The sequence below is a fragment of the Balaenoptera acutorostrata genome, chromosome X (genome assembly GCF_949987535.1).
Source record: "Balaenoptera acutorostrata chromosome X, mBalAcu1.1, whole genome shotgun sequence".
NCBI classification, from domain to species: Eukaryota; Metazoa; Chordata; class Mammalia; order Artiodactyla; family Balaenopteridae; genus Balaenoptera; species Balaenoptera acutorostrata.
The window spans coordinates 38,798,784-38,811,456 of record NC_080085.1 but is presented as its reverse complement, the minus strand read 5'-3'; the positions used below and the strand labels follow the sequence as shown (position 1 = coordinate 38,811,456).

The following is a 12,673-nucleotide window of genomic DNA, read 5'->3' as shown; positions in this document are numbered from 1 at the left end:
AGGGCGGTTCTTCCTGTATCTACCCCTTTCCACCACATTGCAGCCTCCTGATTCTCCCCCTTTGCAGGAAATTCTGTTTAGGACTGTTATTGGATTGGTGCATCAGTTGAACAAGTAATCTATCTTTCACAAAGGACGGTGCAGTGACCCACCATGGAGAGCTTGCTGGTGCTAAGCTGCTTCCTCTCGTGGTCCAGGCCACGCGTTTTAGACAGCTGGTTGCTGGCAGTGGATAAGGTTTAGGACCGTGGAATGGAGATTTTTTTTTTCTCTTAATGACTCAGAAGGCCTTTATTTATGGAGAGAATCTCTAGCTTTCCATTCCTGTCTGCAGACCTTTATCTTAGGTCTGCAGTGTGCCAGGCAAGTTCATTGTTAGGTACTAGTATCAAAAAGAAAACCCAAGGGCTTCCCTGGTGGCGCAGTGGTTGAGAATCTGCCTGCTAATGCAGGGGACACGGGTTCGAGCCCTGGTCTGGGAAGATCCCACATGCCACGGAGCAGCTGGGCCCGTGAGCCACAATTGCTGAGCCTGCGCGTCTGGAGCCTGTGCCCCGCAACGGGAGGGGCCGCGATGGAGAAAGGCCCGCGCACCGCGATGAAGAGCGGTCCCCGCACCGCGATGAAGAGTGGCCCCCGCTTGCCGCAACTGGAGAAAGCCCTCGCACGAACCGAAGACCCAATACAGACAAAAATAAATAAATTAATTAATTAAAAAGAAAATCCTTAAAAAAAAAAAAAATAATAACAGAATGTTAAACAGCAAAACAGCTATGAATTAATTTAAAAAAAAAAAAAAGAAAACCCAAGATGCAAACTATTATATATAGAATGAGTAAACAACAAGGTCCTACTGTATAGCACAGGGAAGTATATTCAGTATTCCGTGACAGACCATAATGGAAAAAAATATGAAAAAGAATAGATATATATGTATAACTGAATCACTGTGCTGTATGGCAGAAATTAACCCAACATTGTAAATCAACTACACTTCAATAAAATAAATTAAAAAAAAAAAAAGAAAACCCAAGTTCTTCATCCTCAAGAAGAGGCTGGGTCTGACTCGGTCCTTATTGGTAATGAGCCTTGAGTTACACTTTAAAAAATGACTGTAGACATGAGAGCCTCTTCAAAGCATTTTCAGTTTCTTTTGAGAAATTGAATGTGTTTCCTCAGCCAACCACTACTGAGCACCTATTGTATGACAGGCGCTGTGCTAGGCATTGGGAATTCAAAAGCATGTTTCCTTGCCCAGAAAATCCAGACTTGGGAGGAAGCCCATCTTGTAAACTGATAATTGCATTACAATGTATTGAGTTCACTGTTGGTGTTACCTAGCCTATTATAGAAACACAGGGGAGGGCTCCAAGACTCACATCCAATATCATTCCTGTTACATCGATAAGCAATTCAATAACAATATTTTGAAGGATTCTATAAGGGAATGAAATCTGAGGAAGTTAACTCTTGTAAGAAGGTCTTTGCTTTGCGTCAGACTTTCAACGCCATCCCTAAAGGCACTGTGATTAATGAGTAATACAAAAGCACAGGGAATATGAGGTAACCAGATTCAAAGGGGGTGATTTTTGCAGCCCCAAACAGCCTAGCACAGTGACTGGCCCATATGAGGCACTCAGCAATCAATCGATCAGTCAGGATTACTGTTTGTTTGTTTTATAAGTGCAGCGTGGTTTGGACTATTAAAGACAAGGTAACTTTTTGCCTTTTGATACAGGTAGCCCTAGCCAGTTCTTGCTGGCTTGTAGAATGATTGTCCCAGGAAATGCTTTCCAGTTTCTTAAGTGTGTAATATCTTTGTGAGTTTACAGGGAAGGGCCCCCTCTTCTTTGCTGGTCTCCCACCAAATCATCCTAAGCTCAGCCTCCCTCACCGTCAGCACCCTGCCCTCCCGGGGTCCCTGCAGGGGCGGGGGGTGCATCACAGCCACCTTAGCTTTGCCTCCCATCCCCACTTACCTGGAGAGAGCAGGCTCTTGCCAAAGCCTTATGTCTTTCAGTATCCCTCGCTTTTGCTCATCTGCACCATTTCGATTTTCCCTTAAATCTAAATGATTTCACCTGCAGTTTAAAATAACAGAAGCAGTACCTGCTTTTAAAAAAAAAATTACAGAAGTGAATTTATTCACGATAAAACTTTCAAAATATAAAAGTGTATGAAAAATGTCCCTCTCCAATTGCCCCTCCCCTTAGGGAACCACTGTTAAAAATGTAAGTTGTTTATCCTTAGAGATTTATTGTAGGCACAGGTAATATTTTCAATATATTGTACCTATATATTGAAATGTATATATACTTTAAATGTATATTAAAGAATATGCATAACATTTATATGTAAATATAATTTTAAATAAATGTTATATACTTTCCCCAAACCATTTTTTTAAAAAAACATAATACACATTATACTGAAATTTGCTCTTTCCTATTAATGGTATGCCACAGACATTTCTCCACATCAGTGCATTTAAATCTACCTCATTTCAACAGCTGAATAAACAGTATTTCATTGTATGGCTCTATCAAAATGTACCCGATAGGTATGCTGATGATAGGCATTTCGATTGCTTCCAAGGTTTTGCTATTATATGCCATGCTACAATAAACAGCTTCCTTCATATTGCTCTGAAGATTTGAATAGGAGTATTTCCTTTTGATAAATTTGTAAAAGTGCAGTTACGAAGTCAATTGACTTGGGTAGACCAGCTAATAACATTTTTAACTTTCTGCCGATCAGTAGGGGAAAATGTCCCATTTATCTATAATTTGTAAGTTTCATCATTAATAAGGCTTCAGGGCTGTGTGAAATCATTTTGTAAATTATCTATTTATCCTGTGCTTATTAATTTTTTTCTGTATGTGTTGCAAATATTTTCTCCCAGTGTACCAGTTTTTAAAAATTTTTTTATGATGGTTTCATTCTCCTATGAAATATATCTACATTCGGCTTTTCTGGACCAACAATTCTTTTCCACTGATTTTTGTCACTGGGTTCCAAATATTTTTTATAGCCCTATATATAAAAAATTAAATATCAGCTACCACTGAATATATTTATTCCTAAATTATGTACATGGACCACTGGAAAAAAGTGTATTGTTTTTATTATAAAATATACAAGAGTAGTCATTTTTGAAAACCTGGAATTGAAAAATAAGAATTTCTAATATCTTTCTCCACTATCCAGATGTGCAATCTAGGTGTGCACACCCCACTTTGGAGAAAACAGATTTATATTCTCTAATCCTTTGGCAGCACTGTACTATCTTAATCCCCGTGGCTTTATAATATGTTTGATATCTGGTAGGATATTCTCTCTTCAATATTTTTCCTGTAATTTTGTCCTTGGTAAATGTCAGTTATTCTTCCAGATGAATGTGATGGTCTTTTCAGAACTCCTCCTTCCACACTTCACACTCAAAGAGCTTCTCCTGAATTATTTTATTCTGAATAGTCCTCTTTGTTACCTCCCATAGGTACAATATCTTCTCTTTTCTCCTTGAGAATGTTACTTGCCACTTTGGGGGAAATTTCTTCTACTCTTTGTCTTTTTTTCCTGAGAGTTCCTTTTTGTTTGTTAGTTTGTTTCTGCTTTTGTCTTTGCTTCTTTTGTTAAAGAATTTTGTTCAATGTCTAGATGTCCTTGAATGGCCCTTCCTTTTTAAGAGTGAGGCTGAACCAAGCTAACTGGAAGTCCCATGTGCATGGGCAGAGCTCCTGAGCTTTCTACCTACAAATGATAGAACTGCTACTGATGCCACATGGTTTGTTCTGGCATGAACAGGACTCTTCCCTCTGCCCCCTTGTTCCTTCACTTCTGCCCAGTGCACATGCAGGGTGCAGAGGCCAACTTTGTGCTGTGAAGGACGTGTCCAAGGAGCCCCTCCACCCAGAAAGCAGGGCCTCCACCCCAGCCAGCCTGGTGTCCTGCATGATCCCTCTGTCCGGTCCAGCAGAACCCCAAGTGACCCGTGTGCCCTTGCTCTTTTCTCTTATCACATCCTGTCCTCTTTCTTGTCTTCTTATAACAAGGTGATTCCTTAACTATTTCTGTTGTATTCTTAAATCTTCTTAAATTCTTCGACAAACTTTAAGCATTTCTCCTTCCCCTATTTCAGTTTTTCTCAATGTTTTTCTTAGCCCCAGTACACCTGAGGGGCATGCAAGTCCCCCTCAATCCAGTGGCTGACTAGGACATTGATTCTCATGGATGCAAAGTGGGGAGAGTCGTGGGGAGAGAGAGAGAGAGAAGCAAGTGCAGGTCAAAAAGCCTACAGGTGTGTCTGCTCCCACACAGGTCGGGACAGTGCATACCCTCCAAGTTATTTCTCTGTTCTTTTTTCCAAATTTTGAAACCCACTCATTGGATTTTCTATACAACATTAGTTCCCAGGTCTTCCACCATGATTTTGTCCGAACAACCTCAATTTGCAAGTAAATGATGGGGCAGGAGGAGTGGTACACTGTAGTAGGATCTTATTATAACATTTCAGATTCTGCCCTGACATTTTCACCATTGCTCTGTTGTATTCTTTTGTTGAAATTACATATATTTTGTTCAAGAGGGGAACGAGAGAAGCACTTTTGTGCAGAATGAGCTGAAATTGTTTTCCAAGTTGTTCCGGAGGTCCTGTTTGCAATGAGGATTTGGGAATCTGTGCGTTTTATTTTATTTTATTTTTTTCGATATCCAGCAAAGATATCTTTTTTTCTTTTTATTTATTTATTTTTATTGGAATATAGTTGCTTTACAATGGTGTGTTAGTTTCTGCTGTACAACAAAGTGAATCAGCTATGTGTATACATATATCCCCTCCCTTTTAAGGAGGAGGGTGGAAAAGTGGAGGGATTTTGTGCATTTTAGTCATCTGTGTCCTCTCTGCCCTGTCTCTAGATAATCAAGAACTAGTTAGCATTGAATAAGTGGCTCCTCATAAAAGGTGAATGTTCAGTCCCTTCTCTTTTACAGTAATAGACTAGCGTTTCTTTAACACATCTTTGGTTTTATCTGATTTCCTGTGAAAGAGGAAAGAGGGGCACACGTATTTACAGCAAGGAAGACAAGATTTCATTAAATGTTGGCCTGGATTAATTCATAATATCACGTTGCTTCTTTGCAGAGAGGGGCTTACCATTTGAGTTTTTCACCAAATGTTGGCTCCTTAGCCTTCCCTTTGACATCAGCTTGGTTTGACTTTGTATATTTAGGGTATGATATCTTATTTTCAGCCTTTGGGCTTCTCAAGTTGAAAAATGTGTGCTTCATTGTAACTGCTAAGGGTAGCTTGATAGGGTGATGAATGCCTTTTTCCATTTTGCTCTTCTCCAAGATTACTGTGGAAGCATGATTATCGAAGGAGAGGAAGCTCCAGTTGCCTACACGTTGGATGATACCAAACCTGATGGCAGCTACGCCGCCATAATAGGGTAAGGCATGCTTATGGTGGTGTGATGATCTCCCATGTTGACAACGTATTCCTATACTGTTAATAAATGTGCCCCAAACTTTGTTCAATAATTTTTTTCCCAACGTCACTCTTCTCCAAATACAGCAGTAGGAAAAATCTTACTGCTTTTTAAAAAATAATGTCTCCGAACAAATTAATATTTAGAAAGGAATTAGAATACCAATAACATTTGAAAAGTTGTTATACTAGTTTTCTGCTTCTTGTTTAATACTGGGGGTTGACGTATTCTGGTAAGCTATCTTTTGTGAAAACATGATAGGAAGATTTGACTTAGGGTGTTTCACTAAGAGGGCTTCTTGTGGAGGCTGTGTAGGTATCCATGGTATTTACATGGGATGCTGAGATTTTCCAGGTGCCACTAGAGAGGAGCCAAGACCAGCCCAGTTCTCAGCTTGGCAGGGAAGAGCAGCACAGATGGGGATGTCATGGGCGGTGGTTACCTGGAGCAGCCAAAATTGAGATGGGTCTTAGGATCTGTATGAGTTTATTTCAGAGAGCCAAGGGTCAAAACAGGGAGATCAAAGCTAGTTGGTAAGTTGAAGGCAATCGTAGGGCTAGAAATGGAGGCGGATTCTAAAAGGCTGGGCACTAGGGAGATACCATCTTGAAGACAGAACCAAAGAGAAAGGGCTGGATGAAAATGGAAAGTCTCAGACACATCTTAGGTAGACCTTTGAGACCCAGGGCATATTCCTGTTGAACATCAGCCTTGCAGGGGGAGATGGGTCAGTCATGGTATTATCCCAGGCAAAAATTATGGCCAGTCATCTGTTTTGAGTCTCTTGAATCCCTAAAACTAGAAGGTGCCTTTTAGTGTCAGGAATGTAACCGGGAAATAGTTAAAACATGGAACATAAAATTATATAGTGTATGATTTGTTTCTTCTGGTTCACTTTTAACTTGTACACTAGGCACATGTGTAGCTATAGAAATGAGGCCAGGATGAAAGCAGCCATTGATTTCCCCTCCTTTTTCTTGTTTGTATGTTTTAGATTTATTCTTGCCCACAAAGCCAGAAAACTGACCCGTCTTACCAAAGAGGAAAGGTAGGGGAAAAAAAGTACCTCTTCTTTCTTCCCTCCCTCTCTCTCTCCCTCCCTCACTCCTCCCTTATTTCCTCTGCCCCTCTCTCCCTTCCTGCCCCCCTCTGTACGCCGTCTCCCTTTCTTTCCTCCTTCTTTTCTTCTTTCTACCCACTTTCAACTTTGCTTAACTTTTAAACTTAAAGACTGCTTAATACTATGTGTATTCCCAACACAACGTGTCTGTTATGTTCATTATGAGGGTCTTGTATAAAGGCACAATGCTGATAACTGAAGAACCAAGCATTCGAAATAATATTTATTGAGTTTATCGTACATAAGATACCATGCAAGGAGCTATGGAGGATACAAAAATGGATATAGCCCAGGAGCTGAAATTTTACTTGGGGAGGAGATAACCAGGTAGACAAATGACCGCATTGCAGGGCCGTCTGCAGTATATCCTGCATGAATGATGCATAACTATTACAGATTATAGGTACAGAAGGACTAGTTTCTCTGGAGGTGGCAATTTCTTTCAGCGATTAGTATTCACCACTACCAATTATTTATTCCCACACCACCACTGATAACATATTTACCAACTAAGAGCCCCTGAATTACATTGTGGCACATTCCTAACCCTCACAACCCTGCACCCTCCCCCCCACCGTTAGCATGCTGCTTTCTGACTATCGCCATCACTGTGCTTGGCCAGGGCTATGGCAGTCTGACTGGCCCACTCACTAAAAAAATGTCCCCACTAGAATATTAACATCCACGAAGGTAGGAAGTTTTGTCTGGTGGGTTCACTGCTGGGTCTCCAGTGCCTAGAACAGTGCCTGGGACAGATCTTTTCCCAATTTGTCTTTTGATCATATTTATGGCTTATCCATTTTATACTATAATAAAAGTTTAACTTTTTATAAAGTTAGGTTGATCAGTTTTTAAAATCATTGCTTCCAAATGGTCTGTCATGCATAGAAAAGACTTTCCCATTCCAAGGTTATGTTTTAAATTACCCATTTTCCATTACTTTTCTGGTTTCATCTATTATGTGTAAATCTTTGATCCTTCTGAAATATATTTTGGTGTAAGAAGTCACATAGGAGTCCAACTTTGTTTCTTTCATGGGTAGCCATTTGTCCCAGTGCCATTTTATTGAATAATCTTTTTGTCATGGGTTTAGAATACCCACCTTTATGATTCTAAATTCCCTTATGTATTTGATTCCATTCCTGAATTTAATTTTCTTTACTCTGTCTGACTGTTCCTCTGCTTGTGCCAAACTAGTCCATTTATGTAAAAACAAATTAGAAAGAAACAAAGAAGGAAAAAAATGAGAGAGAGAGAGAGATGGTGGAGGGGGAGAAAGAAGGAAGGAGGGATGGAAGAGAGGGAATAAGGGCGGGGAAATTAGGCATTTTCATATACTTTTGTTTGTAGAAAGAGCTCCTGGGTTTAAAATAATAATAGGGATTTCCCTGGTGGTGCAGTGGTTAAGAATCCGCCTGCCAAAGCAGGGGGCACGGGTTTGAGCCCTGGTCCGGGAAGATCCCACATGCCGCGGAGCAACTAAGCCCGTGAGCCACAACTACTGAAGCCCGCGCGCCGCAACTACTGAAGCCTGCGCGCCGCAACTACAGAAGCCCGCGCGCCTAGAGCTCGTGCTCCGCAACAAGAGAAGCCACCGCAACGAGAAGCCTGCGCACAGCAACAAAGACCCAATGCAGCCAAAAGTAAATAAGTAATTTTAAAAAAATACACTTAAAAAAAATAAAAAATAAAAAAATAATAATACTTTTGAAATCATTGGCCTAACTCTAAATCACCTGTAAGATCCCCTTTAACAATACTATTCTATAAAAATCAGAATGGAAATAAGTCTAATCTCATACCTTAACTGACTAATTATAACTTTTGGCTTACATCCAATTCCCCCATAAGACTAAATTTCTTAAGAGCTACCATTTATTGAGCATTTATTACGTATGTACCAGTTATTGAGCTGGGAACTTTATATGCTCTATATCAGTGGTTCTCAAACATAATCACCTGGAAGGTTTGTGAAAACACAGTTGCCACCACTGCTGTTTCTGAGTTAGAAGGTCTGGGATGAGGTCTGAGAATTTGCATTTCTAACAAGTTCCCGGGTGATGCAGCCGCTGTTGCTGGTCCTGAGACCACATTGTTTTACCATTATTAGTGAAAAAAATCAGGTGAGTTTGTTGATAAAACTAAAGGTCAGAGAGCTTAAGTAACCTGCTCAAGACCTCATAGCATGGAAGAGGCAGAAGCAGAATTCGAAGCTTTTCCTGCTCCACTTTGCCCATTTCCTCTTAGTGGGATGGGGAGAGAAAGGAAGGTGAGCAAGAATCAAGTCTCAGTCCTCCCAGAATCTCCAGTGCTTAGGAAATTGACAGCAGGTACACAATGTTTTCTTGAACGAATGAACAAATTGCTGTGTGCCCCCAGTGATGCAGGCAATGCGTCACTTCCTTTTCTTTAAAACCATTTGTGACCTCACAGATTTAAGATATTGGAACTAGAACAAGGTGCCTTGTTTTGAAAAATTAAAATGAAATGTCAAGTGGAAGCAATAGCTCAGAATCTTTTTGAATGATGGGAATCATAGGTACATCTTTGACTTTTTCTGCCTTCTTCATTTTCACTTATTTTTCCCCCTCTCTTCCCATAGGTTGAAGAAACTTTGTGACCTCTATGCAAAAGTTCTGGGCTCACAAGAAGCTTTGCACGTAAGGCTTCCCAACCCTTCCCTAAGGGAGAGAGATCTTGCTTTGTTGTCAGGGTGCTAGCAGGGATGGGCTTGTGCAAGTAGGGCTCTAGAGCTCATGTTTTCCCTGATCTATTCTCAGAGGAGTCTGCACCAGAGTTGGTAAACTTATGAGTTGTCCCAGAGAGTATGGGCCCTGGCTGTGCTAGTGGCAGCTTAGGGACCCTGCAACACTGATGTGTTTTAGGTGGTACTACCCTTGTCCCTGAGTTCAGAGCTCTTCCTGTAGCAGGGAAGACATGCTGATTGGCTCAAGGTGAGCCCTGTCAGCTGAGTTTCCTAGACATCTTGGCAGGTAGCCTGAGGAAGCTGTGATCTTCAAATTCAAAGTAGTTCCCTTCCCCACTGGGTGGTTAAAGGTGGGATGGGATGGGTAGGGAGGCAGTGCGGTAGGGGCATTTGGTGAGAGTCAAAGGGCCCAAAGTGCCCATAACCAGTAGCCATAACGACCTCCTTCATCAATATTTAAAACAATGAACCGACATTCTCATTCCATTCACCAGACTGCTGGGTTTTAATGTTTTGACACGGATTACATCACCTTTTGAAAGCTATTATTAAATCCAGTTATCCGTGCAGCACTTGAAGACAATGGAAAAGGATGTCCAAATGAGCAGTTAAAGCATAAGAAAAATCTAATAAAGGGGCTAAGAATGTTTAACTTGTTAAGCCTCTTAAATCCAAATCTCTGCAGTGCACGCCATGACCTAGTTGAACAGCTACGTGGCTTCATCTTATCCCCCAAACACTTACTTTGCTCAGCTTTGCAGTGGCTTGCTTCCTCCTAGTCAAGTTGTTATGGCTTTTGAATTTGTCATTTTTGTTCATCCTTTTAAAGCAAGAGTTACTTGTTACAGGTGAAACACATGCTCTTGAAGGTTTGGGGGATTCCTCCTCAGTAAATGAACAAGAATGATGAATTGATTGGTTTGGAGATAAACATAATAATAATGAAGAATGTGTTTTGTTTCATTTTTTGCTTTCATATACCATTTAACAAGTTTAAATATAAGCATAGCCTCTGGGCACAAGCGTAATATGAGTGAGGTAGCAAGACCCAAAGTATATACACATTAAAAATTAATCCTACCACAGCTGCTAAAATTGACTGGTCTTCCTGTTTAAATATTCGGTCCAAGATATTTCTCCCTGGTAGATACTCAAGCTTTTTTGAAGTTATGTTCTGAGACACCCTCAGGCTGAGGCAGTGCAGAACCGAGGATTCTCCGACAACCTGTGAGATGGTTGTCCAGGCAACCCCAGTGGGAGGGGAAAGCAGTTGTGCTCAAGTTCCCAAAAAGTTGATCATTTTTAATATGGGAAAGTCTCTTTTCCTAAGAAGAATGTGGGTGATTAATTGCTGGTGATAAAAATGAGTTGGTCCTGGGAATTCCTGGCCGTCCAGTGGTTAGGACTCCGAGCTCTCACTGCTGAGGGACCGGGTTCAATCCCTGGTAGGGGAACTAAGATCCCACGAGCCACAAGTCACGGCCAAAAAAAGAAAAATAAAAAAACGAGTTGGTCCTGCTGTTGTTTGCTCTTGGCATAGAGATGGGCACTTGCTTTGGTGTCTGTCCTGGGAGCAAGGAAAGGTGAAAGATGAAATCTGATCGGCTGGCTGGAGACAGCCAGAGAAGGATGCCCACGAGATGGTTGTTACCCTCAGATGCAGAGAGGGAAGAGGGCCGGGCCTGAGGCATCAGAGCAACTTACACCCCTCAGACAGGGCCTCGTGCTTTGTAGATAGGATTTGTTACAAATGACTATCCGAAGTCCCATGTGTGACTGCAAATTTTTAAAACAAAACATCTTTTCCAAATCTATGTTTATGCTCACATTTTTCTCTTAAGACTTGCCATGTTGATTTATCTTTTCAAAATAATACCTAATGATAATACTTTTGTTTAGTTATTGTAATAAAGAGCTTGAACTTTGCAAAATCTCAGCTAATGTTTTGCCTGTTCATGGCAAAAACATATTTTTCAGACCAATAGTTGCCTGCATCGCCATCAACAGAAGGGCCTACATCCCATGAAAACATTAATTCGTCTGTTCTAGCTTCTCTTAACAAAGTTGACTTGCATGAAGAACATGAATCTGGTCATTCTTTTTCCTTAACAGGCATGCTTTTCTACTTTCTTCATCCTCCTTACTCCAGTAAGCATAAATCCCTTTTTAAACTTGTCTTGAAACCATTAGGCACTAAAAACTTCTTAATACGTAAGGCCAATTTAAACATAGAGCTAGACAATTGCAGCTTATGAACAGTACCTGGGACAGGAATGAATCAAGTGAGAAAACTTTCTAAGTCAGAATTTCTTAGAAGTCTATTACCAAGGACATTTACCTGCCCAAAGTCCTATCTCTAAAAACATCGGGATAATAAGGCTCTATTTCAGACAATTACTGATTCTCCAATATGAAGTCTACTGGACTGTGTTTGATTGATTCGAGACTAGATTGCTTCCTTTGAGTCTCCTTTGAGTTTTTGTCGCTCTGCCTTGCAGCCGGTGCACTATGAAGAGAAGAACTGGTGCGAGGAGCAGTACTCTGGGGGCTGCTACACGACCTACTTCCCCCCTGGGATCATGACTCAATATGGAAGGTAGAGTAAAAGTGGGCTCAGTTCTAACTGAAATTCCCTGAATCTGAGTCCATAACTCTAAGAAGGTTCGTGTAGCTCTTCTCCCCTGTTCCTTGTAAAGACTGGAAAAAAAAATCCCCAAATCCCCAATTTCCTTTGGATCTTGTGAATCTAATGAAGTCATTATAATTCTGCATCATGGTGGTGCCCTTGACTCTTAATTCCTCTGAAGGAGCAATCCCAATCAATAGAGCCAAAGAAGGTGGCAGCATAAGGATAGGAATTCAGATAGAGGGTTCACTTATATTGTCAGAAGAAGTGTCTTTATACTGAGTTTAGGGCTCAGTGGAACTTCCTCAATGGGCACTGTATAAGTGCCAACATGGGTACAGCATTATAAAAGCAAATTGTGTTCTAGACTGGGGGTAAAGGGACTTGGGTTCCACCCCCTGATTCTACCAATAACCAACTTTGTCATCCTGGACAGGTCACTTCTCCTCTCTGGACCTCACTTTCCTTAGCAGGTGTATGAGAAAGCACAAGATGGCATACAGTAGACAAGAATCAGTATGTTAATAAGAGCATAAGTTATTTTTAACATCTTCATTGAGATATAATTCACATACCATACAATTCACCCATTCGAAGTGTATAATTCAATGGCTTTTAGCATTTACAGTGTTGTGCAGCCAAATATGACTCATTGGTGTTTAGTTCATTGTATTTGATGACAACAACAAGGTATGAATTAATAATGTAGTAGTAATTATTATGACCATCAAAGT

At 40.7% G+C, this 12,673-nt stretch overlaps 1 protein-coding gene across 1 annotated transcript in view; it reads left to right on the top strand.

The window, feature by feature from the left end:
• Window positions 1-12,673, top strand: part of MAOB (monoamine oxidase B) — a 115,909-nt gene that overhangs the window by 88,454 nt on the left and 14,782 nt on the right. The window contains exons 9-12 of the mRNA XM_007180263.2: window positions 5,351-5,447; window positions 6,481-6,534; window positions 9,209-9,266; window positions 11,812-11,909. Coding sequence (XP_007180325.2) covers window positions 5,351-5,447; window positions 6,481-6,534; window positions 9,209-9,266; window positions 11,812-11,909 — 307 coding nt within the window. The remainder of the gene's footprint in view (window positions 1-5,350; window positions 5,448-6,480; window positions 6,535-9,208; window positions 9,267-11,811; window positions 11,910-12,673) is intronic.